At 37.9% G+C, this 25,652-nt stretch overlaps 2 protein-coding genes and 1 long non-coding RNA gene across 3 annotated transcripts; all 3 read left to right on the top strand.

The window, feature by feature from the left end:
• Positions 1-1,150: 1,150 nt before the first annotated feature.
• LOC119913309 (macrophage mannose receptor 1-like) lies at positions 1,151-6,487 on the top strand. Its single transcript, XM_038732713.1, has 5 exons — positions 1,151-1,239; positions 3,204-3,244; positions 3,718-4,095; positions 4,714-5,061; positions 5,559-6,487. Exons 2-5 carry the CDS (start codon positions 3,211-3,213, stop codon positions 5,903-5,905), a joined length of 1,107 nt encoding a protein of 368 aa, XP_038588641.1. The 5' UTR covers positions 1,151-1,239; positions 3,204-3,210; the 3' UTR covers positions 5,906-6,487.
• Positions 6,488-18,871: 12,384 nt separating this feature from the next.
• On the top strand, positions 18,872-21,464 carry LOC119913312. The gene is made up of 3 exons (XR_005446434.1): positions 18,872-18,966; positions 20,886-20,926; positions 21,399-21,464. It is a non-coding gene; the product is annotated as an uncharacterized LOC119913312 (long non-coding RNA).
• Positions 21,465-22,696: 1,232 nt separating this feature from the next.
• LOC119913311 (C-type mannose receptor 2-like) lies at positions 22,697-24,036 on the top strand. Its single transcript, XM_038732715.1, has 2 exons — positions 22,697-22,720; positions 23,151-24,036. The coding sequence occupies exon 2, from the start codon at positions 23,159-23,161 to the stop codon at positions 23,510-23,512; it is 354 nt and encodes a 117-aa protein (XP_038588643.1). The 5' UTR covers positions 22,697-22,720; positions 23,151-23,158; the 3' UTR covers positions 23,513-24,036.
• Positions 24,037-25,652: the final 1,616 nt, after the last annotated feature.

Genomic DNA, 25,652 nt, shown 5'->3' with positions numbered 1-25,652 from the left:
ATATATAGTTTATATATATATAAAAATCTTGGAGAAGGACGCACCCACTTTTTTTGTGCTTCCAAACCCCATGTAACATTACAGTAACTTCAACAGAGGAGAAATGGAAGAACATAGTTTTTTTTGTTGCTTTTTATTTGTTGACATCGTGGCTTCTTCACTGGTTGTTGACATAAGTGTAGTTCTAATACAGTAACAAAAGATATGAGTGCAAAGATTTCGCAAGTGTAAGTTACGCATAATATTGAGAGTGTACACACTTAAAACATTAGGAGATCTGATAACCAGAACCTGTATTTTAGCTGTGTGAAGAAGCAGCCACCTGATATGTTGAACAATGTGTCCTACTCCACGAAACAAAATGACAAAATAAGTCGTTTGTTGTGTCACCTTTGAATATCCATATGTGTTAGAAAAATGATTCATATGCTGACGGTTCTTTGGTTTAGTTAACAATCAAGTGTAGTTAGTTAAACTGGGGAAAGATCAGAGTAAGAGTTTGGAAGAAACTACTTGGTTAAGGTGTTTACTTTGTTCTGTATCTGTAGATAGTATATTATTTATTAAGCTGGATTTGACACCATGAACCTTGTATTTAAACACAAATGTAAGTGAACATGCTATTATTAGCAAACAAGGAAATGTGTAAAATTTACATAGATAATACAAATAATCACAATAAAACATTGCAGAATTTACAGTAACAATGTGAACAGTTACTGAGCCATTTAGACGTCTAGTACTTTGGATCAAACTTGTACAAATATACTGAACACCCGAAGCCAAACACCCATTCATTGTCAAATAAATGGACTTTAACTGGAAAACTGTTTTGCTTTAATCAAAAGATAAATAAACTTTAAATGAGTCAATTGTTTACATTGTTTTTGAGTATGAATACAAGAAATGAAAACAAATTGAATAAATATAATACAACTTTTGACAATGCAGAAATATGTGTATTCAAAGCAGAAAACCTTTCTTTCTGTTTGCTGGACAGTCAACAGGGAAGTGTGCTTTTGTTTACTCATGATGTAAATTTACATTATGTAAATTATGTTCTGGCCATCAGTAGATCCTGTCCTGACTATGAAAGACAGCTTAGACTTGTGTTTTTCATTATTCAAATGACATTAGGTGGCTACAAGAGAGCACCTCCCTGGTCAATATTGGACAGTTGTCTTCATCAGCACATGAGGAGAGACACCAGAGTGAAGCTGCTGCGAGGACTCAGAAGATGTGAGTTATGATGCTGTTGTTTAATTTTAATATATTGTTTATTATTTGTGCAGAGGTGGAAGCACAATATTGTATCTCTTCAGTAGATTTCACAGTTTTATAATAACATGATTTCTTAAAAACCTTAATTGTGTGCAATGTTCAGTATTTTTAACAAAAGGTGGACACAGTAACAGGACAAGACAAATAAATACAATAATCCTTCAATAGCTGTGCGCCCACAGCTTTGCGAGTCTACAGGACTTTTTCTTGCTTGCTTTGAAAATAAATGTATAAATGAAATAATGTGAAAATTAATAAATAGATATCTGTATTTTTTAATTAGGTGATGTGTTATTCTAAAAAAAATATACAAAAATTCAATTAAACTCAAACAAAAGACACTCGATTTTTTAAATTCCATTTTTTGTGAGTTTTGTGGTGTAGACACTAGACACTAATTCTAATTATTTCGTTAGGCTTATATAAGGTATAATGAACAATTAAATTATGTGTTATTCTATTGGGGGTTTATTTATTGTCGCACCCTCTCCTGATACATAATGCCTTTAATAGTAGCAGTATCTTATAAGGTTGACGGAAAATAACAGAAATTATGGCAGTACCTGTAAAATCAGAACATTAAATGTCTCCAGACAGAAACAAAATATGCCAGAATTGTTGTATTGCCTTATATTGTACCGGTGTTTTTGTTATTGGCCCAGCCCGATGTGTTATATTATTTATATTTTACTGAAAGACATTTTCATGGGCTACAAAAAGATATTTCACAGTTAACCACTGTTTGTACTGATATTAATAGGTCTTAGACAATAATAGGTCTTCACACTCCCAACCTGCCAGCCCTCATTAATCCTGCCCTGCTCGCAGAGAAACTACCATAGTACAAAATCCCAGCCACCCTCTCAACTCATGCTTCACCCTTCTCCCACCTGGCCGTAGATACAGACAGCTGCTCTACAAAAAGTCACGCTTTTGAAAAAGTTTTGTACTGCACTGACAAGTTAATGATGTTTACATTATTTGCATATGTGTACTATGGGTAGTTTGTGTGTCGTATTCATGTTGAAGGTGCTCTTTGTACAGACTGTGAAAACAACTTTCCTCCACTGAGGACAATAATGAATGAATCTGAATCTGAACTCAGTTTGCATTGTTGCCTCTATTCTGCTTCCTTATCAAACTGCTGTTCAGAGACAAAGGATTAACCATCCATCCATCGTCAACCGCTTATCCTGCGTACAGGGTCGCGGGAGGCTGGAAGCAATACCAGCTAACACCAGGCGAAAGGCAGGGTAGACCCTGGACAGGTTGCCAAAGGATTTATTTATTTATTTTAACTAGTGCTGGGCAACGATTAAAATTTTTAATCGCATTATTATCTTAAGTGTAACAATGAAAATAATGAATTCTAAAGTAGTGTATTGCGCAATTTTAATTTAAATGTACTGCTATATACACAAAAGTGTAAAAATATGTGACAATAACACTTTAATCAAATAATGTGCATTTTACCAGCAGTATTCCCTTCACACAGTAGCAATAAAATATTTCTTGTAAATCTCAACTTAAACATTTATGTAATCAAATCAAATATTAAACCAAAGCTTTTCCACTGCCAGGGCATTACCTTTTATCTACCTTGTCAAAACAAGTTACCATCAGAGTCCAGTTTTCATGTTTTTTTTTTCTGAACAGGTATCAGCATCAGGTATCTTTTATCAGGGAGCAGCAGAAACAGTCTGTTCTGTGACCGATGGTTTGACTGTATGTGTATTCAGACCCAGTGAGCAACGGACTTTCAAACTAATAATAATAAAATAATAACACGTTAACATGCCCAGCCCTAATTTTATCTGGACATACAGTTAAGTGTTCACATGTATTTTCTTTAAACTGACCCAATTTGGTAAAATCATTGTGTTTGGTTCTCTACACACTAAAATATCAGTTTCCTCTAACAGAGCAAAGATGCAGTGGAGTCTGTTTCTGCTCATTCTGATGGGTAAGTGGATCATATACCATTTATTTAGCTAAACATTATTTGACCAACCTAATATGCATTCGTTTAACATTTGAACAGCTCACTCTTTCATCAAATTAAAAGTAAAATCACAAAACTGGACCCTGAAGCAGACACAGACACGGAGGGAGAGGTTTAAGTGAGAAGGTTCTCTGAATTAGTACCGTCCAAGACCGAGTCACTGTACCACAGAGACAATCTGGTGACAAGTGGCAGGAGTATTTGACCTGAGGGTTGATGAGCTGATTGAAGTCAGATGTGGAGATGAACCAGGTGTCTGGAGAGGTTAGCCGTGCCTACAACACATGCAAACACACATATACAAGGGGGAAGAGGCAGGGGGCAGGGAAAAGCTGGATAAACGTCCAGAGTTGTGACAGTAAGTAGTAGGTGTGAATCAGGATTTAGATTTTTTGCTGTCAGCTCAGTCACTACAGTATGTCCTTTGTTTTTAGGTCAGTGGTCCTTCTTCGCATGTCATCTCTATGAGTATCACTTTGTTGGAGAGAAGAAGACCTGGTATGAAGCCCAGAAGTATTGCAGAGAGAATTATATTGACCTGGCCACAGTGTCTAACATGACAGACATGGAGAGACTCAGTGACACTACAGTGCAGCAAGGAGAAGCCTGGATTGGGATGTACAACCAAACACAATCCAACAGGACGTGGCACTGGTCTATGCCAGGAGTGGAGTTCAAAGAAAGCGAGACAAATTGGAACTCGGGAGAACCGAATGATATTGGAGGAGTAGAGAACTGTGTGTTATTAAAGAAGGATAGCAATTGGAGAGATGGGTCTTGTGAACATGAGAGTTATTTCATCTGTTATGATGGTGAGAATATGTGTTATCCCTACTGTCTAAATTTAATATTTGATCATATAACATTATCTTCAGATGTGACATATCTCATTTCTTCATTTACTTACAACAATAAGAGTGGCTCTGAGAAGCTGTAGGCACTACAGTGCTATGGGCTACACGCTAAAGTCAGCACGCTAACACCTGACACTTTGACATTTTCAATACTAACATGCTGATAATAAGCAGATATAATGTTCACCATGTTTACCATCTAAGTTTAGCATGTTAGATTTAATAATTAGCATTAAACACAAAGCACAGCTTAGGATGAAAGGAATGTCATTAGTTTTACATGTTTTCAGTCGTAAACCAAAATACTGAACTGATGAAAAAAAGTTGAGCTGATGATGGAGCAAGATGAAGAGTCAGAGGATCATCAAAGTTATTGCAATATATCCTGTGATGACCATAAATGCCTGCACAAAATTTCAAGGCCATCCATTTCATTGTTTTTGAGATATTTCAGTCTCAACCAACATTACCATCCACGGAGCCATGACGCTACTAGCATGGCTAAAAATATGTATTTGCTCAAAAGACGTACATGTACACTATAAGGTCATGCAAGTTTGCCTGTTTACTCCACAGAAAATAATGCAACAGACAAATACCATCTGATTAAAGAGAAGAAGAAGTGGTCAGCGGCTCAAGAATACTGTAGGGAGCGTTACACAGACCTGGTCAGTGGACTAAAGCAGTTTCAAGACATGTCACAAAAACTCGCTGTAGACATCCAGTCTGTAGAGGAGTGGATGTGGGTGTGGATCGGCCTGTTCAGAGACACCTGGATGTGGTCAGATGGGAGCAGTTTCTCTTTCAGAAACTGGGATCTGAATAAGCCAGGCAGTAAGAAATGTGCCATGACTGAGTTAAATGGATCTGGAAAATGGAGCTCTGATGACTGCATTGAAACAAAACCCTTCTTCTGCTATGACGGTGAGTTTTGCAAACGTCTGTCTCAACTGTTTTCTCCCATTGGAGCTGAACTGGAATCAGTTGCAAAATCTGAATCTACAGTATTTACTTTATTTATTATTATTATTATTTATTTTATTTTGTTAAAACACAGTCTTTTTCATCTGGACTGTGTCCAGGATGACGGTCGTGTTGGTTGTGTCACAGCTACATGTACACAAGCTACATCTGTTTATTTTTTTTACTTTCTTTTAAAAGTATTGGTTAATTGATCATTTTATTTATTATTGAGCATGACATGGCTTCCTTTAAAATAAAATGTCACTTACTTTACTTTACTAAGTTCTTAACATATTTAAAGATATTTGTTATTAGCCCCAAACACACAAGCAGTCACTTAAACCTGAAACATTTTATTTCAGTATTGAAGATCCATATTGGATCCCAGTGTTCCCAACAACTAACTGAACAAAGCTGCTGGTATGATCCTGTGTTTGTCTCAATTTCTTCCATGACAGATAAAGTGATCCTGATCAAAGAAAATAAGACCTGGGAGGAGGCCTCATATTACTGCAGAGAGAACTACAGTGACCTGGTCTCCATCACTAACCCTCACCAGCAGAGATGGGTCCAAGAGAGAGCCAAGAACGCCTCAACTGATTTCGTCTGGCTGGGACTGCGCTACACCTGCACTCTGGATTTCTGGTTCTGGGTCAGCAATGATGTTGTCAACTATACAAACTGGGCCCCGGGAGGAACGACTGATATCTGCGGCATGTCTGGAGCCATGGACAGAGGAGGACAACATCAGTGGTTCAAAAACCTGGATAATAACAAGTTTAATTTCATCTGTTCTAAGTGTTGAAACCCACTCTGCTCACTGGTGTCAGATGTCTTATTCATTCACTCATGTTGTGTTTAGTGGTGTAATACTTTTAAAGAAGTCTACACTATATATCTTCTTTGGGTTTATTGAAAGGCTTTCTGGGAAAAGTGGCCACACTGAATTTAGTCACAAAGTACCACAAGATTACTGAGGATGTGGCCAATAACAAGTTTTTCTGTCTCCTTTTTCTGAATCACTGAATGATCACTAGATGCCAGATCACAGTGACTATTTGTTATTCTCTGAGGTTGTTGTGATATTTTCTTTCTCTTAAAGTGTGGATCTTTTATTAATCGTCCGTCCTTCTATAATTCAAAATGTGTATTTTGTTTTCCTATCTATATCTTTTCAAGAGAAAATAGGAATAAATACAGACATCCACAGTATACTATACTTTACGTTTGCCTCTATATATTTAATATTAAACATTTTAAGTTTCGGTAGAGATTTGGTGATGGGGTCATATTATGTGAAATCTCAAATGTCTTCTTTGATGGTCATATATTTGCATTTTTATGTAAACAGTTTTCTCTGAGGTTAAATAAACTGTTGAACCATGGAGTGGTGCTCTCTTTTTTCCACGATTGTTTTTGTACCTAAACAAACTTTAACTGTAGTGTAACATCAGAAAACAGTGGCTTGGATGACACAGGAAAATGATGTTGTCTTGGCGATAAAGGCGTCGTATCAGAAAATGTTTTGTCCCACCAACTCTGGATGCACATATCTAATGTAAATGCTGTCAAATGCATAATTGGAGTGATCGCTGAGGAACCAACTTTTAGTTTGATGTTATGATGGATAGATTACTTGGCTGGGATGACCAAGAGTTCTTAGAGAGGTTTAGTTGAAGGTGGCAGGCCTTCATCCATGTGGATATGGCTGAGAGACAATCCGTGATCTGTGCTGAGACGGTGTGGTCGTCTGACAGGAAGGACTGGTAGAGTTGCGTGCAAAAATCGTGCTGAGATTCGTTTCAGAACCCCATCAGGCTTAAACTCTTAAAACTGTACAATGATCTCAACCGGTGCATTCAAAAACACAACTAGCTGTAAAATCTTATCCAAATAGGCTACAACATCTTAAAGTATGAGCTTACAGATATCAAGCAAACTGCAGCCTGAACCAAAAGCAAAACATTTATACAAATATAAGTCTAATTATATTCTATATTTTTCTGAAAATGTAGTTCACCTTTAATGTTGGTACAGACACAAATAAGCCTTTCTGTTGAATCTTACTGGCAGGAATGGCTGTCAGACGGCCAACAGTTTTATCAAAAGCAACAAAATGGCATGGGTTGCCTAAGGATGTGATTAAACTGTGCTTTTGCTTTTGAAAAACGTTACCAATTGGCATAGCACGTGCCTCCGACTCCTAAATCTGCAAAGATAAACTTTCTCACCAAGAATCATCATCTTTAAGGATTACAGTTTGAGAGTTTCTCTTGGTCTCCCTGGCATAACTCTCAGCATGTATTATTTCACCATCAACTACTACTCTATCATAGTAATTGACACGAGAGCGTCAAGTGCCAGATAGTTGTTACGTTCTAGCAATTTCCTTTGTGGTCTGCCAAGTGCAGTGACTCCTTCAAACTGTTCAACCATTTGAACTGACTTCTTGGATGTAGTTAAAATGTCAAATGTGTCTTTGACCTCAAAGTTGGCATTACCCATCAAAGATTTAGCATAGACTGGAAGTGCCTTCTCTAGCAGAAAGGTTTTGCAAATCTGTAAAGCTACACCCTGTGTGCTTTTTACCATCTCAAGCCGTTGTCTGTTGTAATTTTCAAACACAGGCAGAGTGAGCCCAGAGTGGCCCAAAATCTTTAACACTCTGCGGCAGATGCAGACAAAGATGAATGTTGAATGTCATGTTATAAATACCATAAAGTCCCTCTGCTTCTTGTACAAATGTGTTGAGCAGTTTTTCAGCCTCTTTGATCTCTTGTGAAGTGATTGATTCCAAGCGGAGCAAACCAACACCCTTGATAAGGTTTAGCCAGTGGACAAGGAAGCTTTCAGGGAGTGTGCCCTTTAACACAGGTACACTGTATAAGAACAACCACATGTACCACTCATGTGCTTTCCAGAAATGCCTTTCAGTTATGGATCGAGGGATTCCAGAAACACCACGGGGGAGCTGTGTACTGCAAAGTCCATCATCCACTTTTGAGACTGACCTTCCAATATGCCACGGCATTCCACTGTTCTCACTGCAGAACCACAGGTTAGCGTAGGACCTCGCAACACAGCCATGTATGATATGAAAGTCCTTTAACACCCATTACAGGAGTGGACTTCCCCAGTGCTCTTTCAGCAAACTTGATGGTTTGAGTGTGACTTCTTAAGCCACACTTTTGTTTGCCCTTTTCGTACCATGACTCCTCTCAGTACACAGAATGAACGCAGAAGAACAGCCAGTTAATGGTTTGAAATTTTGTAGAAGTGGCCTGACAACAGATTAACTGACTAGCACCAAAGGAAACACTTTAGTTGTGTGTTTTACATGTCCAACAGACCATTTGAAGCCAGCCTGTTGCAAGTGAACACATTCTTTCACAAAAGGTTCAAGAAACATATTCATGTTTGGCTTTTTATCACCGACCCACAAGCCGGCAAGCATGACATGTTTTGATCTTACTGCTGGGTCAAGTTCATTAATGATAGAGAGCAAGGGCCAAATACTACACTTTGATGAACTATAGAGTGGCGTGCCATCGCAGCTAAAAGTTAGTGATAGGTGGCTCACACTACTCTGGCATTTACTGGTTAACGCTTCCTTATACAACTGCCCATCGTAGATGTCACAGGCAGAAGTCTTTGGTGCAGGTGCTACAATGTGTGCACGAATTTCATCATTTTCTATCATTTTTCTGAGTTGGGATTCCAGGGGCAGTTCAATAAAAAAGTTTCCATCTCTCGTGTACAAGTTGTAGTGAACAACGGTGTGGATTTGTGCATTTTATATTGAATAAATTTGGAGCTACTCCAAATTTCTCTCTCCTCCCCCAGAGAAGAAGGGGGAGGGGTCAAAGCTGCTTTCTCTAAGTGCTATCCCGACCATAAAACTGGCACCTTTTTGATTCCGAAGCTGATAACGTGGGGCCTGACTGTTAAACTGACAAAGGGACACAAGCCAGCCATTAGCATTTCCCTGAACAGCCTATCAAAACTGGTCCTCCCCACACATGTTTCCGTGGCAACTGACCTTATTCTTTGTTTTATTACCACATCCAAAAAGAAAACCCCTGTCTCACCCAAGTGACATAATCCAGGACAGCCGAACTTTGAATAGCCAAAGACTGAAGTTGCCAAAGACTGAAAGCATTTAATTAAGTTTAATTAAATCTTTAGTTACTTGATTACGTTTGCCTCTATTTGAGTAGTTATGTTAACATGTTGTTGCTATCTGTTGTTGATATTAGTGCTGAAAAGAAAGTTACTTGTGCAGTGTTTTTATTTTCAGCAAGACACTCCTTCATCTAATGTAATCAATGCTTGTTCATAATACTTTCCTACAAAATTCCTTTAGAAATGATGACAAAGGAATTTTTTTACTATACTCTTAACTGCCGGCTTGAATTTAAAGAATCAACAATTTTCCCAGTTCCTAAAGAGAGATGATCTTGGATTAATCTAAGCTTTCCTCATGTAAGGTGAGCTCCCCCAAGTGGACGAAATAAGTATTACATACCATCGTAGGAAATGCCGTTAAATGTATAAATATCCTGACCAATAATGTGACAATTGTTTCCTGTTACCAAATGCCTAGAACAGTACAACCGTTTGACCGTTGAGGTTCGATTGTGGAAAATATTTGATTATAATACGCGCAAATAGATTTCTTTTAGACATTAAGTTTAGAAAGGCAGTCCCTCGGGAAAACTGAGACGCCCCCTGGGGAACCACGCCCCAGGCAACAAAAGAGCGAAACGTGACCTCTCTCGCGCTCTTCTCTTCGCTCCTTGCTCTCTCCGCTGCTCTGCTCGGCTCTCTGGACGCTTCTGCACGCGTTGGCGTGCCGCGCCAGGCAACGCCCTCAGAGTCGACCAGCGAAACAGGCCTTTTGTTTCGCCTGAAGCTACACACGTGAAGTGCCGAGACATCGATCTGCCCTTCAGTTTGTTTTTATTTTCTTTATTTCTTTTGTTTGTTAAAGTTATCAGTCCGTTAAGTCACACTGGACTAATTCAGGAACGAACAAGTTCCATTTTAAGCCTTTTTCGTCGAGCCAACTTCACCGAGGTCAGACCAAGCCACGTGGTCTCGCCAGCTACAACGAAGGAAACCGCCGAATTGCCAGACGGAGGAGGCGTTTTCAATCAGACACGGAAAACCCCGGAGAATCCCTAGCAAAAAGCCAGGATCGGCAGCTAGCGTGGGACCAGCAACAGGCCAAAAGCAGGCTGTCGACAAGCAGTAAGACCTAACACATATTCTGTGATCAGAAGATTTCCCTTTTTAACTCCTAAACCCATAGCGTTAGTTTACTTTCATTAGCTCTTCTATGCTGTATGAGTCAAATGCTTCCCACAATCAAACCTCCAAGCTCATTGTTCAGCAATTGTTTATTTTCCCTGTATTCAACCAATCTTTTTATCACATTAGTTAGAGAATAAATTCACTGTAATATAATCAAGAACTGTGTGTGTTGCCTATTTCTACGTCCCTGCCAAGAGAATTGACCCTTTAGATATGAGACTGACTGACTGATTTAAGATAATTGAGCGATTATTAACTAACTGATCACTAGTAATAATTGTATAATTATTAAAACTACCTAGAGGTCCGGAGACTCTAGGATTATAACAACTCCGGTGGTGCCCTTAAGGAGGAATCTGGTTTGATTTTATGAATAATAATATTCATAACTGGGTATCAATTTTCATAAATTTATTAAATTGCATAACTAAATTTAGGTTTGCTACAAAGTCATGTTTCTCCACACAGTTATTACATTTAGAAATTTCTCATCAGACTGCATCACAATGGAGCTCTGTCTACAAACTGGATGAAGCTGAAAATGTTTTCTGACTTCACCGAAGGTTTTGTAGAAACAGTACTTGGATGTGGACACATGTTTTTCACTAACTGCATTAATGACCTTAAGCATGTCTTTAATAGCTGCATCAGCATGTTTTAACTTTAATGCCAACATCAGTAATTCATGCTGCTTCCTTCGTTCAGCATCACCTGAACTGCTGGGCTGAAGACCCGTACATGTGTTGTGTAAAAAAGTGTTGTGGCAGTGCAAAGTCAGTATTTTGTGCATTTTTCAACATACTGATTTCAGCAGACTCATAGTACCATGTGCTCCATTATAATCGAATCGCAAATTGCAATATTGTCCACAACATGACCTTTTCTCCAAATCGTGCAGCCCCACGCGGCGCCACAGTTACACGGTGTTTATGTGCGAAACACTGTACTGTGCATTTACAGATGTTTCTGGGGGTTTCCCTTAAAGCTAATAAGCCTTTTTCTTCCGTGCTGGCATTTCACTGACTTGCTTGCTGCTACTCCGCCCCCTGGCGGTCAGATCGCCAATCAGTGATCTCAAGTAGTCATGATCAGACGATATGAAATAGAAGCAATCGCCCTACTGTGTTCAGTACTGTTACATTACAATACAGTACATTTATTTACTTTGCAAGTAATTTTGTTACTGCATTTTCTTTGCACGTTTTCTTTTTTTGATGTTGTGATATAGGTCTAGGAATGGTCTTAAAAAGTCTTAAAACCTGCAGAAACCCTGGAAGAAGGGGAGATTTTTGCTAGCGCTAACCGCCTTCATTTACCAGTAGCTGGGAAACAACAGACTGAAGCAAGCAAGCTGAAGCATTTAACTGACACACTGTGACCTACACCATATATTTACTGCCAAACTGACAACGTACTGCTAATCTTTTCATCTGCTCCGCTCACTTTCTATCGCTCGCTTTCTCACACACTCGCTATGCACTGGCTTATATGCTGTTCTTCTGACAACACCTGTCATGTAGATGTCCTTTGACAAATGAGGAGAGAAAGCTAGCCAACCACTGTGTTACCGTGCTCACACAGGATGTGAGTGAAAATTGTTAGTAGCCCATTGATATTATGGATTGTGGGAAATTTTAGTAACAGTCCTCGTAGTTCAGCGGCATTGATTTCCAATGATATCTGAGAATTCCTGAGATCAAATGGAAAATATTCAGAATGGAGAGATGAGCAGCAGAGTTAGTAATTTGTGCTATTGTTGTACCATTAGGTTGAAATCCATCCAGGATCAGGGGAGTTTGTTTACAGAAGTGCACAGAGGGCGGCTTCATATGCTAATACGTCTACTGCTATGGTCAGATGTCTCCTTCTAGGTGTCTTTGACATGGACACACTTCTTTGAAGGAACCTCAGAGGTATTTACAGATACTAAGGATAATGTACCAACACATCTGAAATACTGAAATACTCCTAAAATTATTACTATTTTTAATATTTAGGTGGAAAATCCAAGGCCACATCTGGAGAAGAGGCAAGAGATGCCCTGGATCCATGAAAGGTCAAAGCTATCATTAGTAAGTTTACTAACTGGTGGTGTTGTTTGTTTTGACATATGCCTAAAGGTAGCGTTGTTTCATTGTTACATCCCATCTCACACACAGTGACATCTTCCCATTTCACAATGTTACAGTAGAATCTTCTTGCAATTGGAAAGGGGTTAGATTTGTAAATGCTTCTATTACTTCACTTGTCAACAAGCTCAAAGTTGAATATCTACTCCTCATGTAACCAGAGCTCCTCCAAATGGACAAAATAAGTATTACATGCCATCGTTCTGAAATGCTGTTTTAATGTATAAATGTCACTCTGTATTTACCTGTTCATAATCTGATGCCATTCGTGTATCTTGCTTATATTCTCTAAGGAACGTCTAACATACAACATTATCCAGGAAGCTAGTTAAGTTCCTCTCATCTGATGTGATTCCTAGGAAATGCTAACCTTAAGGTTGAACTACTGACAGTTGTTTTCCCTTTTATCAAATGCTTAAAACTAAGAACGGTATATCCGTTTGACAATTAAGGTTTGATTGTGGGAAGATATTTGATTACAATACGCGCAAATAGATTTTTGAATATACATATTAAAAGTTTTTAAAAAAAAGACAGTCTCTTAGGAAACCAGAAACAAGCCCTCAGGGGAACAAAGGACTGCCCTCTGGGAACCACGCTCCCTCTCCCACCGGCAACGCCCCCAAAGAAGTTTGACGCGGTGCAGCGAAGGCCCTTTGTTAGTTTCAAGCCACACACGCGAAGCGCAGTGACCTCGGCTTTTCCCTCGTTTCTAGCAACTTACTTGCTTTTTATTTTCTTTGGTTTTGTTTGTTAAAAGTTATCAGACCGTCAAGTTACACTATTTTGATTCAAGAACGACCAAGTTCTTTTTAAACTTTATTCGTCGAGCTAACTTACACTGCTCCCACCGAAGCCGGACCCAACCACGTGGGCCCGCCAGCAGTAACAGAGGACGACCAAACCTCTAACCCGAGCCAGGGTTATAAAAAACTCCCACTGCCAGCTTCCTTCAATAAGCCGACCAAGACGGACCTCCGGAGCAATTCCCTGGCAGAGAAAGCGACCGGCCGACGGCTTTAAGCCGTCCTAACTGAGAACGCACGTAACTCCGCCAGCGTGAGGTCGCCGACCAGCAACTCGGCTGGGAGAAACTACAAGCAGTAAGACCAAACCAAGGCATTCTGTGATCAGTGGGGTCCAATAGTTTGTTAATCCAGTATCTTTAATCCTTAAAACTCCTAGACAATTTTAACTGAGTTATCATCTAATTGCGTTCACTAGCTGCCGGTAGGAATAAAATTCTCCCCACAATAGACCTCCACATTCTCATTGTTTAGCCATTGTTTATTTCTTTGATGTGTATTTACCCGCATTTATATTCACCCTTAGTTAGTTAATAAATTTCACCGTAATCACAGGAATTGTGTGTGTATTGTCTAACTCCAAGTCTCTTTCCACTTCGATATGAGACTGACTGATTGATTTAAGATAATTGAGCGATTATTAACTAACTGATCACTAGTGAATAACTGTGTAATTATTAAAATGCTACCCAGAGGTCCGGAGACTCTGGGTGAATTATATACCCGGTGGTGCCCCGTGAAACGAGAGCTTTATGAATTAATATTCTCTAAATATTAAAATTCATAATTTGTATTAATCCTCATACGTCAAAATCATAAGTAGACATGCTACAATACTGTCTGTGTATTTTTGGTACACACATTTTTTGTGTATGTGTAGTAGTAAGTGTGCCATGTACCTTCTGAAAACATTCAATGTTCAAATGCAAGCAAATGTAGTTTATATCAACTGGATCTATTTGATTTGTCTGGAAAATGTTTTTAAATGCCTGCTAACTGTTCATGGGGGGAGGTTATATTATAAATTAATAAATGTAAATAAAATGAATGTATTTACATATATGGAGAACTGATTTTTTTTCACAAAGTGTGAAAAAACACGTGAATATATTCTATGAAACATATTTAAGCTTATCTACATATATGTGACATACTAAAAAGGAGCATAAATTTAATATTTGAATATATGTTTAAAAATAGATTTACATATATATATTAACATTCCAGGAGTTGAAACATACATAGATATTACACATTACTGTATTTGCATAGATAAGGAACTACACTTATTTACATATAAGTGCAATTAATATATGTAAATATTTGTTGAATATATTTCAAAATATATTTATATATAAATTAATTTTATTCAATTTAGATTTAAAACATTTAAATATATGTAAATGTAATTATTTTGAATATGTTCCAACCTATGTACTGTAACTTGATGCCACAGATTGGTTGGTGAAGTGGATGAACAAGAGGAAGGTGCGCTCTTTTCATACTCCTTTCAACGCCAACAGCCTCAGAGTTGGTGCTCGACAAACATCTCTTATCTGAGAAGCTGCATGTTTTGAAGTAACTACAGCTTCAATTGCACAAAAATTGCAGGATGACAACCTGTTAAACACGTTCTATTATCTCACCTTCACAATTTTCGTTGATGGCAAATAGTTTGTTTCAATGCCCACAGATGGACCTGCATTTTTTTTTTGTATTTAGATCGCTTCTACTTTGTTTCTCAGGACACATAGCCTACTATATTTGGTGCTAAAGATTAATTACAATAGAGCGTTTGATTATCCTGGGACAACCTGCAGTATTTCTACTTACGGTGTGTTTTTATTTGTATTTTATGATACTAAACTTTTTAGTTTGAACCCCAGTTGTCTCCGCCTTTCTGTGTGGAGTTCGCATGTTCTCCCCGTGTCTGCGTGGGTTTTCTCCGGGTGCACTCCCCCACTATCAAAACGTGTTAGGTAGGTTCTCCAGTCAGTGCACTGTGCAAAAGTCACTGCATTTCAATCTGGAGTTGGTCCCTGGGCGCTGTACAGTTGCTGCCCACTGCTCCCTTCAGGGAAGGGTTCAATACAGAGGATGAATTTCGCTATGTTTCACATGTATGTGTATGTGACAAATAAAGTACATTTACAGATTTACAGAACCAATATGTAATCCTAACTGTAAATAGAAAAAGCTTTTTTAGCTCCAGCTCCTGCTTTTAAACACATACAGTATGTTACATTTCTGACTAGAATGCTAAATGCACTTTACAACATAAACAGTGTGATGAGGGCTGTGACAGTTTTAAAACAAATTCCTGTGTGCCAACATTTGAAAGATTCATATTTACTCCCTCAGTCAGCCACACGTACTGTTGAGAATAATTGTAGAACATAACAGCCTAAATTGTTATCATTAATTGCATTGTCATCATTTAAAGTGTTATTTTATAGTGTAAAGTTAAGATCACAATGTTGAAACTCTGTAGCTCTGAGTGTGTGTGCTCCTCTCTGTGTCTAACTGCCTGGAGGCAGTAGCGTGTGTGTGTGTGTGTGTGTGTGTGTGTGTGCAAGCAGGCACGTGTGCTCTGGGAGCAGAGTGAATGAGCACAGCAAGGCATCATCAAAAACACCAGCAAAGTTAAAATGTAGAAGCAGAATTAGTGAAAATTGTGTTACAAAACATACATAAATATAGTATTTGTACTATTAGTATTAGTACTTATTCCACAAAGTGAGGTTTTTGGTCAAAGTAGCATGATCAGGAGAGGGCAGGGCATCATTTTTGATAATTTTAGTATCCTTAATTAGTAGTAATCATTTATCACTCTTAATTCATCATTTGTAATCAATCATTTTATTATCTTTAATCAGTATTAATAAGTAATCATTCTTAATTCATCATTTTTAATCATTTTATTGTCCTTAATTAGCATTAATCATTATTAGGCAGTTTATAATTATCCTTAACTTACTTCTTAATCTTTGAACATTACCGAGATGTGTCTTATTTTGTACTTAGAAGTGCTGTAATCATGAATGCAGTAACAAGCTCACTGTGGGAGCATTGACAGTAGGCACTGAGACTATGCATACCTTATTCAACTGTTATCTAGATTTATGACAGCAGGGGAGGCTGCAGGCGTTCAAAATCTGCTGTGACAAGTGCATGCTTTGGTCTACTGATATCCACTGTTGTTTTTGATAACATGATGAACTGCCGAGGTGTCAGTCTCCTGATATTAAGACTACATGCTTAATTACTGATCAAGGGGTTGTTTGTCAACTTCCAACCTCTGATGCTTATAGCCTGTGTGAGCTTCAAATGAACTTGCTGAAGGAATTCTTGCTTAACGTTTTCACGAAAGATAGCGGTTTGCATTTTCGCGAAAGCGATTCCACGCAGGTCTATTTAAAGTAGCCAGCTATTTAAAAACGATAAAATATTCTTATATTTTAGGGGGGCTGAAGCCACCCTAACATGGTCCTAAGCCCCCCAAATAATAAGAAGAGAAATAATCATTAGATTTAGATCTATTTTTCTTTTTCCTTTTTTCATAGTGCAGATGTGTACTCAACAAAGAAAAGCAAAAATAATGATACAATAGAATAATACAAATATAATTTGTATTTATTGGCTCATAATAATCCTTCTGGTTGTTTCCTCTGCTTCACAATTTAAATCCCTTATGTCGTCAGGCTCTAGGACCCTGGAGGAGGCTGCCTTTCATCACTGCTGAGCTGCAGAGCAACGTTACTACATACAGACAGACAGACACACACACACACACACACACAGTAGGGGTGTAACAGTACACAAAATCTCGGTTCGGTATGTACCTGGGTTTTGAAGTCACAGTTCGGTTTATTTTCGGTACAGTAAGGGAAAAAAACATTAAACTGCTGCAGGTTTATTATGAGCTTGTGAAAACATCCAAATTAGTTTGAAATTTTTAAAACAAACTATGTATATATCTCTATCTATCTATCTATCTATCGAGAGAGAGAGAGAGAGTGAGAGATCTATAAAATCTTGGAGAAGGATGCACCCACTTTTTTTGTGCTTCCAAACCCCATGTAACATTACAGTAACTTCAACAGAGGAGAAATGGAAGAACGTAGTTTTTTTTGTTGCTTTTTATTTGTTGACATCGTGGCTTCTTCACTGGTTGTTGACATAAGTGTAGTTCTAATACAGTAACAAAAGATGTGAGTGCAAAGATTTCGCAAGTGTAAGTTACGGATAGCCTGGGGCCCCCCCCTGTCTTTTAATCCTAGACACGTATTACAAATTGCCAACAAATAAAGTGCATGGGCACTTATCGGCTGCTCAATAACATTTTCCTCAGTGGAGGACTGATAATATTATTGATGTAAAGTGGTTCTGCATTTTAACAAGAGATTAACCAGTTTGTTTGGTTTGGTTAGCCAGTTTGTACATAACACAACTCTTCTTCTAGTTTTGTCTAGACTTGTAAACATTAAATATGCTGTCTGAGAGGAGAACAAAAAATACAAACTTATTCTCTGCACACACACACACAGTGTTACCTGCACTTTGAAACGCTGTGTCTCAGAAAATAATATTGAGAGTGTACACACTTAAAACATTAGGAGATCTGATAACCAGAACCTGTATTTTAGCTGTGTGAAGAAGCAGCCACCTGATATGTTGAACAATGTGTCCTACTCCACGAAACAAAATGACAAAATAAGTTGTTTGTTGTGTCACCTTTGAATATCCATATGTGTTAGAAAAATGATTCATATGCTGACGGTTCTTTGGTTTAGTTAACAATCAAGTGTAGTTAGTTAAACTGGGGAAAGATCAGAGTAAGAGTTTGGAAGAAACTACTTGGTTAAGGTGTTTACTTTGTTCTGTATCTGTAGATATATTATTTATTAAGCTGAATTTGACACCATGAACCTTGTATTTAAACACAAATGTAAGTGAACATGCTATTATTAGCAAACTAGGAAATGTGTAAAATTTACATAGATAATACAAATAATCACAATAAAACATTGCAGAATTTACAGTAACAATGTGAACAGTTACTGAGCCATTTAGACGTCTAGTACTTTGGATCACACTTGTACAAATATACTGAACACCCGAAGCCAAACACCCATTCATTGTCAAATAAATGGACTTTAACTGGAAAACTGTTTTGCTTTAATCAAAAGATAAATAAACTTTAAATGAGTCAATTGTTTACAATGTTTTTGAGTATGAATACAAGAAATGAAAATAAATGTAATACAACTTTTGACAATGCAAAAATATGTATATTCAAAGCAGAAAACATGATTTAAATTTATTCTGCTTGTTAGTGGATGTTTTGGAACGAGACCTTTCTTTCTGTTTGTTGGACAGTCAACAGGGAAGTGTGCTTTTGTTTCCTCAAGATGTAAATTTACATTATGTAAATTATGTTCTGGCCATCAGTAGATCCTGTCCTGACTATGAAAGACAGCTTAGACTTGTGTTTTTCATTATTCAAATGACATTAGGGGGCTACAAGAGAGCACCTCCCTGGTCAATATTGGACAGTTGTCTTCATCAGCACATGAGGAGAGACACCAGAGTGAAGCTGCTGCGAGGACTCAGAAGATGTGAGTTATGATGCTGTTGTTTAATTTTAATATATCGTTTATTGTTTGTGCAGAGGTGGAAGCACAATATTATATCTCTGCAGTAGATTTCACAGTTTTATAATAACATGATTTCTTAAAAACCTAATTGTGTGCAATGTTCAGTATTTTTAACAAAAGGTGGACACAGTAACAGGACAAGACAAATAAATACAATAATCCTTCAATAGCTGTGCGCCCACAGCTTTGTGAGTCTACAGGACTTTTTCTTGCCCTGGATTTTACCTCTCAGGTTCAGGTTTTTGGGGCTTTTTGGTGGAGCACTACTCAGGTCTGGAAAAACATTACCTACTGTCTCCAGCATGCTTTGAAAATAAATGAAATAATGTGAAAATTAATAAATAGATATCTGTATTTTTTATTAGGTGATGTGTTATTCTAAAATAAATATGCAAAAATTCAATTAAACCTAGACTCAAAACAAAAGACACTCGATTTTTTAAATTCTATTTTTTGTGAGTTTTGTGGTGTAGACACTAGACACTAATTCTAATTATTTCGTTAGGCTTATATAAGGTATAATGAACAATTAAATTATGTGTTATTCTATTGGGGGTTTATTTATTGTCGCACCCTCTCCTGATACATAATGCCTTTAATTGTAGCAGTATCTTATAAGGTTGACGGAAAATAACAGAAATTATGGCAGTACCTGTAAAATCAGAACATTAAATGTCTCCAGACAGAAACAAAATATGCCAGAATTGTTTGAATTATTTATATTTTACTGAAAGACATTTTCATGGGCTACAAAAAGATATTTCACAGTTAACCACTGTTTGTACTGATATTAATAGGTCTTAGACAATAATAGGTCTTCACACTCCCAACCTGCCAGCCCTCATTAATCCTGCCCCTGCTCGCAGAGAAACTACCATAGTACAAAATCCCAGCCACCCTCTCAACTCATGCTTCACCCTTCTCCCACCTGGCCGTAGATACAGACAGCTGCTCTACAAAAAGGCACGCTTTTGAAAAAGTTTTGTACTGCACTGACAAGTTAATGATGTTTACATTATTTGCATATGTGTACTATGGGTATTTTGTGTGTCGTATTCATGTTGAAGGTGCTCTTTGTACAGACTGTGAAAACAACTTTCCTCCACTGAGGACAATAATGAATGAATCTGAATCTGAACTCAGTTTGCATAGTTGCCTCTATTCTGCTTCCTTATCAAACTGCTGTTCAGAGACAAAGGATTTATCCATCCATCCATCATCAACCGCTTATCCTGCATACAGGGTCGCGGGAGGCTGGAGCCAATCCCAGCTAACACCAGGCGAATGGACAGGTTGCCAAAGGATTTATTTATTTGAAAATAATGAATTCTAAAGTAGTGTATTGCGCAATTTTAATTTAAATGTACTGCTATATACACAAAAGTGTAAAAATATGTGACAATAACACTTTAATCAAATAATGTGCATTTTACCAGCAGTATTCCTTCACACAGTAGCAATAAAATATTTCTTGTAAATCTCAACTTAAACATTTATGTAATCAAATCAAATATTAAACCAAAGCTTTTCCACTGCCAGGTCATTACCTTTTATCTACCTTGTCAAAACAAGTTACCATCAGAGTCCAGTTTTCATGTTGTTTTTTCTGAACAGGTATCAGCATCAGGTATCTTTTATCAGGGAGCAGCAGAAACAGTCTGTTCTGTGACCGATGGTTTGACTGTATGTGTATTCAGACCCAGTGAGCAACGGACTTTCAAACTAATAATAATAAAATAATAACACGTTAACATGCCCAGCCCTAATTTTATCTGGACATACAGTTAAGTGTTCACATGTATTTTCTTTAAACTGACCCAATTTGGTAAAGTCATTGTGTTTGGTTCTCTGCACACTAAAATATCAGTTTCCTCTAACAGAGCAAAGATGCAGTGGAGTCTGTTTCTGCTCATTCTGATGGGTAAGTGGATCATATACCATTTATTTAGCTAAACATTATTTGACCAACCTAATATGCATTCGTTTAACATTTGAACAGCTCACTCTTTCATCAAATTAAAAGTAAAATCACAAAACTGGACCCTGAAGCAGACACAGACACGGAGGGAGAGGTTTAAGTGAGAAGGTTCTCTGAATTAGTATCGTCCAAGACCGAGTCACTGAACCACAGAGACAATCTGGTGACAAGTGGCAGGAGTATTTGACCTGAGGGTTGATGAGCTGATTGAAGTCAGATGTGGAGTTGAACCAGGTGTCTGGAGAGGTTAGCCGTGCCTACAACACATGCAAACACACATATACAAGGGGGAAGAGGCAGGGGGCAGGGAAAAGCTGGATAAACGTCCAGAGTTGTGACAGTAAGTAGTAGGTGTGAATCAGGATTTGATTTTTTGCTGTCAGCTCAGTCACTACAGTATGTCCTTTGTTTTTAGGTCAGTGGTCCTTCTTCGCATGTCATCTCTATGAGTATCACTTTGTTGGAGAGAAGAAGACCTGGATGAAGCCCAGAAGTATTGCAGAGAGAATTATATTGACCTGGCCACAGTGTCTAACATGGCAGACATGAAGAGACTCAGTGACACTACAGTGCAGCAAGGAGAAGCCTGGATTGGGCTGTACAACCAAACACAATCCAACAGGACGTGGCACTGGTCTATGCCAGGAGTGGAGTTCAAAGAAAGCGAGACAAATTGGAACTCGGGAGAACCGAATGATATGGAGGAGTAGAGAACTGTGTGTTATTACAGAAGAATAGCAATTGGAGAGATGGGTCTTGTGGACATGAGAGTTATTTCATCTGTTATGATGGTGAGAATATGTGTTATCCCTACTGTCTAAATTTAATATTTGATCATATAACATTATCTTCAGATGTGATATCTCATCTCTTCATTTACTTACAACAATAAGAGTGGCTCTGAGAAGCTGTAGGCACTACAGTGCTATGGGCTACACGCTAAAGTCAGCACGCACCTGACACTTTGACATCAATACTAACATGCTGATAATAAGCAGATATAATGTTCACCATGTTTACCATCTAAGTTTAGCATGTTAGATTTAATAATTAGCATTAAACACAAAGCACAGCTTAGGATGAAAGGAATGTCATTAGTTTTACATGTTTTTAGTCGTAAACCAAAATACTGAACTGATGAAAAAAAGTTGAGCTGATGATGGAGCAAGATGAAGAGTCAGAGGATCATGAAAGTTATTGCAATATATCCTGTGATGACCATAAATGCCTGCACAAAATTTCAAGGCCATCCATTTCATTGTTTTTGAGATTTCAGTCTCAACCAACATTACCATCCACGGAGCCATGACGCTACTAGCATGGCAAATATGTATTTGCTCAAAAGACGTACATGTACACTATAAGGTCATGCAAGTTTGCCTGTTTACTCCACAGAAAATAATGCAACAGACAAATACCATCTGATTAAAGAAGAAGAAGTGGCCAGCGGCTCAAGAATACTGTAGGGAGCGTTACACAGACCTGGTCAGTGGACTAAAGCAGTTTCAAGACATGTCACAAAAACTCGCTGTAGACATCCAGTCTGTAAACAAAGATATGTGGGTGTGGATCGGCCTGTTCAGAGACTCCTGGACGTGGTCAGATGGGAGCAGTTTCTCTTTCAGAAACTGGGATCTGAATCAGCCAGATAATAAATGTGCCATGACTGAGTTAAATGGATCTGGAAAATGGAGCTCTGATGACTGCATGAAACAAAACCCTTCTTCTGCTATGACGGTGAGTTTTGCAAACGTCTGTCTCAACTGTTTTCTCTTATAGGAGCTGAACTGGAATCAGTTGGAAAATCCGTCTGAATCTACAGTATTTATACTTTATTTTAATTTTGTTGAAACACAGTCTTTTCATCTGGACTGTGTCCAGGATGATGTACACAAGCTACATCTGTTTATTTTTTACTTTCTTTTAAAAGTATTGGTTAATTGATCATTTATTATTATTGAGCATGACATGGCTTCCTTTAAAATAAAATGTCACTTACTTAAGAAGTTCTTAACATATTTAAAGATATTTGTCATTAGCCCCAAACACACAAGCAGTCACTTAAACCTGAAACATTTTATTTCAGTATTGAAGATCCATATTGGATCCCAGTGTTCCCAACAACTAACTGAACAAAGCTGCTGGTATGATCCTGTGTTTGTCTCAGTTTCTTCCATGACAGATAAAGTGATCCTGATCAAAGAAAGTAAGACCTGGGAGGAGGCCTCATATTACTGCAGAGAGAACTACAGTGACCTGGTCTCCATCACTAACCGTCACCAGCAGAGATGGGTCCAAGAGAGAGCCAAGAACGCCTCAACTGATTTCGTCTGGCTGGGACTGCGCTACACCTGCACTCTGGATTTCTGGTTCTGGGTCAGCAATGATGTTGTCAGCTATACAAACTGGGCACAGGGGGAAAAGACTGATGACTGTGGCATGTCTGGAGCCATGGACAGAGGAGGACAACATCAGTGGTTCAAAAAGCCGGATAATAACAAGTTTAATTTCATCTGTTCTAAGTGTTGAAACCCACTCTGCTCACTGGTGTCAGATGTTTTATTCATTCACTCACTTGGTGATGTAATACTTTTGGATAAGTTTGCACTATATATCTTCTTTGGGTTTATTGAAAGGCTTTCTGGGAAAAGTGGCCACACTGTATTTAGTTGCACAGTACCACAAGATTACTGAGGATGTGGCCAATAACAAGTTTTTCTGTCTCCTTTTTCTGAATCACTGAATGATCACTAGATGCCAGATCACAGTGACTGTTTGTTATTCTCTGAGGTTGTTGTGATATTTTCTTTCTCTTAAAGTGTGGATGTTTTATTAATCTTTTTTAATTCAAAATGTGTACACTCAAAAAACTAATTATCCCTAAAACATTGACTTTAAGTATTTTAATTACATGTAAATTTTTCATCTAATATTATTACGTAAGTTCAATGTAAAAGGTGACATGTAATGCAATGTTTTTCTATCATGTTAAGTCAGTTTGAATAAATGACATAACTTTGTCAGATTTGATTAAATTAATATAAACCTATAAATAAGCATTATGTCTTTATTCAATTACTACATATGAGGTTTAAGGGAATTTCTACATAAATCTTACGTGTTTATTCAAGTACTAAAATAAAGTTTAGGGAAACTTCTACATAAACATTATGTTCATATATGTATTATATGTACATAATGCATTTCAAATTAGTTATTATATTTCCTGTAATAAATCACAAAGCAACACATTCAAGAACTATAAATGGAAAATTTTATTGACAGATTTCAAAAAAATCGTCTAATGGCAAAGTGCACAAGGTTTTCCAGTAAACCTGACGGTAGTATAAAGGCTAAAGAAATTAAAAATTAAAGGTTTTCCACCAGAATAAGTATTTCTACTGTATTCAGTAACTTAAAATTAATTTTAAAATAATCTTTTAAAAAATTGTTTGCCATTCAAAGAGCCTTTTTTCAATACAATACTCAAAGCGTTTAAAATATGAGTATCCAATATCAGTTTGAACAATTCCAACATCAACAGTTACATAAAAACAAAAAATTCCCCAAGCACAGCAACAACAATGAGCAAGCCAAGCTCAACTATCCAGCACTGTTCTTGTGAGCTCACTGACGCATCTTAATCTTTATTTGCACCTTTGGGGACAATTTGTTGCCATCCAAGTTCATCAAAACCTTCTGGAAGATACTTCAGGTTGAGTGTGTAGATCAGGCCAAAAAGCATGGCACAACCAAAGGAAATACAGGTGCTGGTCATATAATTAGAATATCATCAAAAAGTTGATTTATTTCAGTAATTCCATTCAAAAAGTGAAACTTGTATAATGTATACATTCATTCCACTCAGACTGATATATTTCAAGTGTTCATTCTTTTTAATTTTGATGATTATATCTGACAACTAATGAAAATCCCAAAATCAGAATCTCAGAAAATTAGAATATTGTGGAAAGGTTCAATATTGAAGACACCTGGTGTCACACTCTAATCAGCTAATTAACTCAAAACACCTGCAAAGGCCTTTAAATGGTCTCTCAGTCTAGTTCTGTAGGCTACACAATCATGGGGAAGACTGCTGACTTGACAGCTGTCCAAAAGACGAAAAACACTTATAGCACAAGGAGGGCAAGACACAAAAAGGTCATTGCTAAAGAGGCTGGCTGTTCACAGAGCTCTGTGTCCAAGCACATTAGTAGAGAGGCGAAGGGAAGGTAGAAAAAAAATGCACAAGCAATAGGGATAACCCCACCCTGGAGAAGATTGTGAAACAAAACCCATTCACAAATGTGGGGGAGATTCACAAAGAGTGGACTGCAGCTGGAGTCAGTGCTTCAAGAACCACCAGCACAGACGTGTGCAAGACACGGGTTTCAGCTGTCTCATTCTCAGCTGTCTCACCCCAAACCAACAAGTTGTCAGTCTGGCAGTAGATGTACAGTGTGGGTCACAGTGTGTCCGTTAATAGAAGTCTGTCTGTCTTTTTCCACAGACGGCGTACTGCCGTACCTGTGATGTTTTTTTTACAGCAAGCCGGAGTTCCAGAGAGGTATCAACAAGTGTGAAGTCCGCTCTGCCCCTCCATCTGCACGATACTGCTGCGGTTGAGCGGCTAACTAAGCGGCGCTAACTACAAACAGCCACAGCAAAA

The sequence above is a fragment of the Micropterus salmoides genome, unplaced genomic scaffold (genome assembly GCF_014851395.1).
Source record: "Micropterus salmoides isolate LMB-PRFRI ecotype aquatic unplaced genomic scaffold, ASM1485139v1 Ms_hic_scaffold_2, whole genome shotgun sequence".
In the NCBI taxonomy this organism is placed as follows: Eukaryota; Metazoa; Chordata; class Actinopteri; order Centrarchiformes; family Centrarchidae; genus Micropterus; species Micropterus salmoides.
This window is presented reverse-complemented; position numbering and strand designations above follow the sequence as displayed.

Coding starts and splice junctions, on each gene's coding strand:
- LOC119913309 (XM_038732713.1), top strand. CDS start 3,211: ATGCAGTGGAGTCTGTTTCTGCTCATTCTGATGG. Junction 3,245..3,717: donor GTTTCTGCTCATTCTGATGG/GTAAGTGGATCA, acceptor CTTTGTTTTTAG/GTCAGTGGTCCTTCTTCGCA. Junction 4,096..4,713: donor TTATTTCATCTGTTATGATG/GTGAGAATATGT, acceptor TTTACTCCACAG/AAAATAATGCAACAGACAAA.
- LOC119913311 (XM_038732715.1), top strand. CDS start 23,159: ATGACAGATAAAGTGATCCTGATCAAAGAAAGTAAGACCTGGGAGGAG.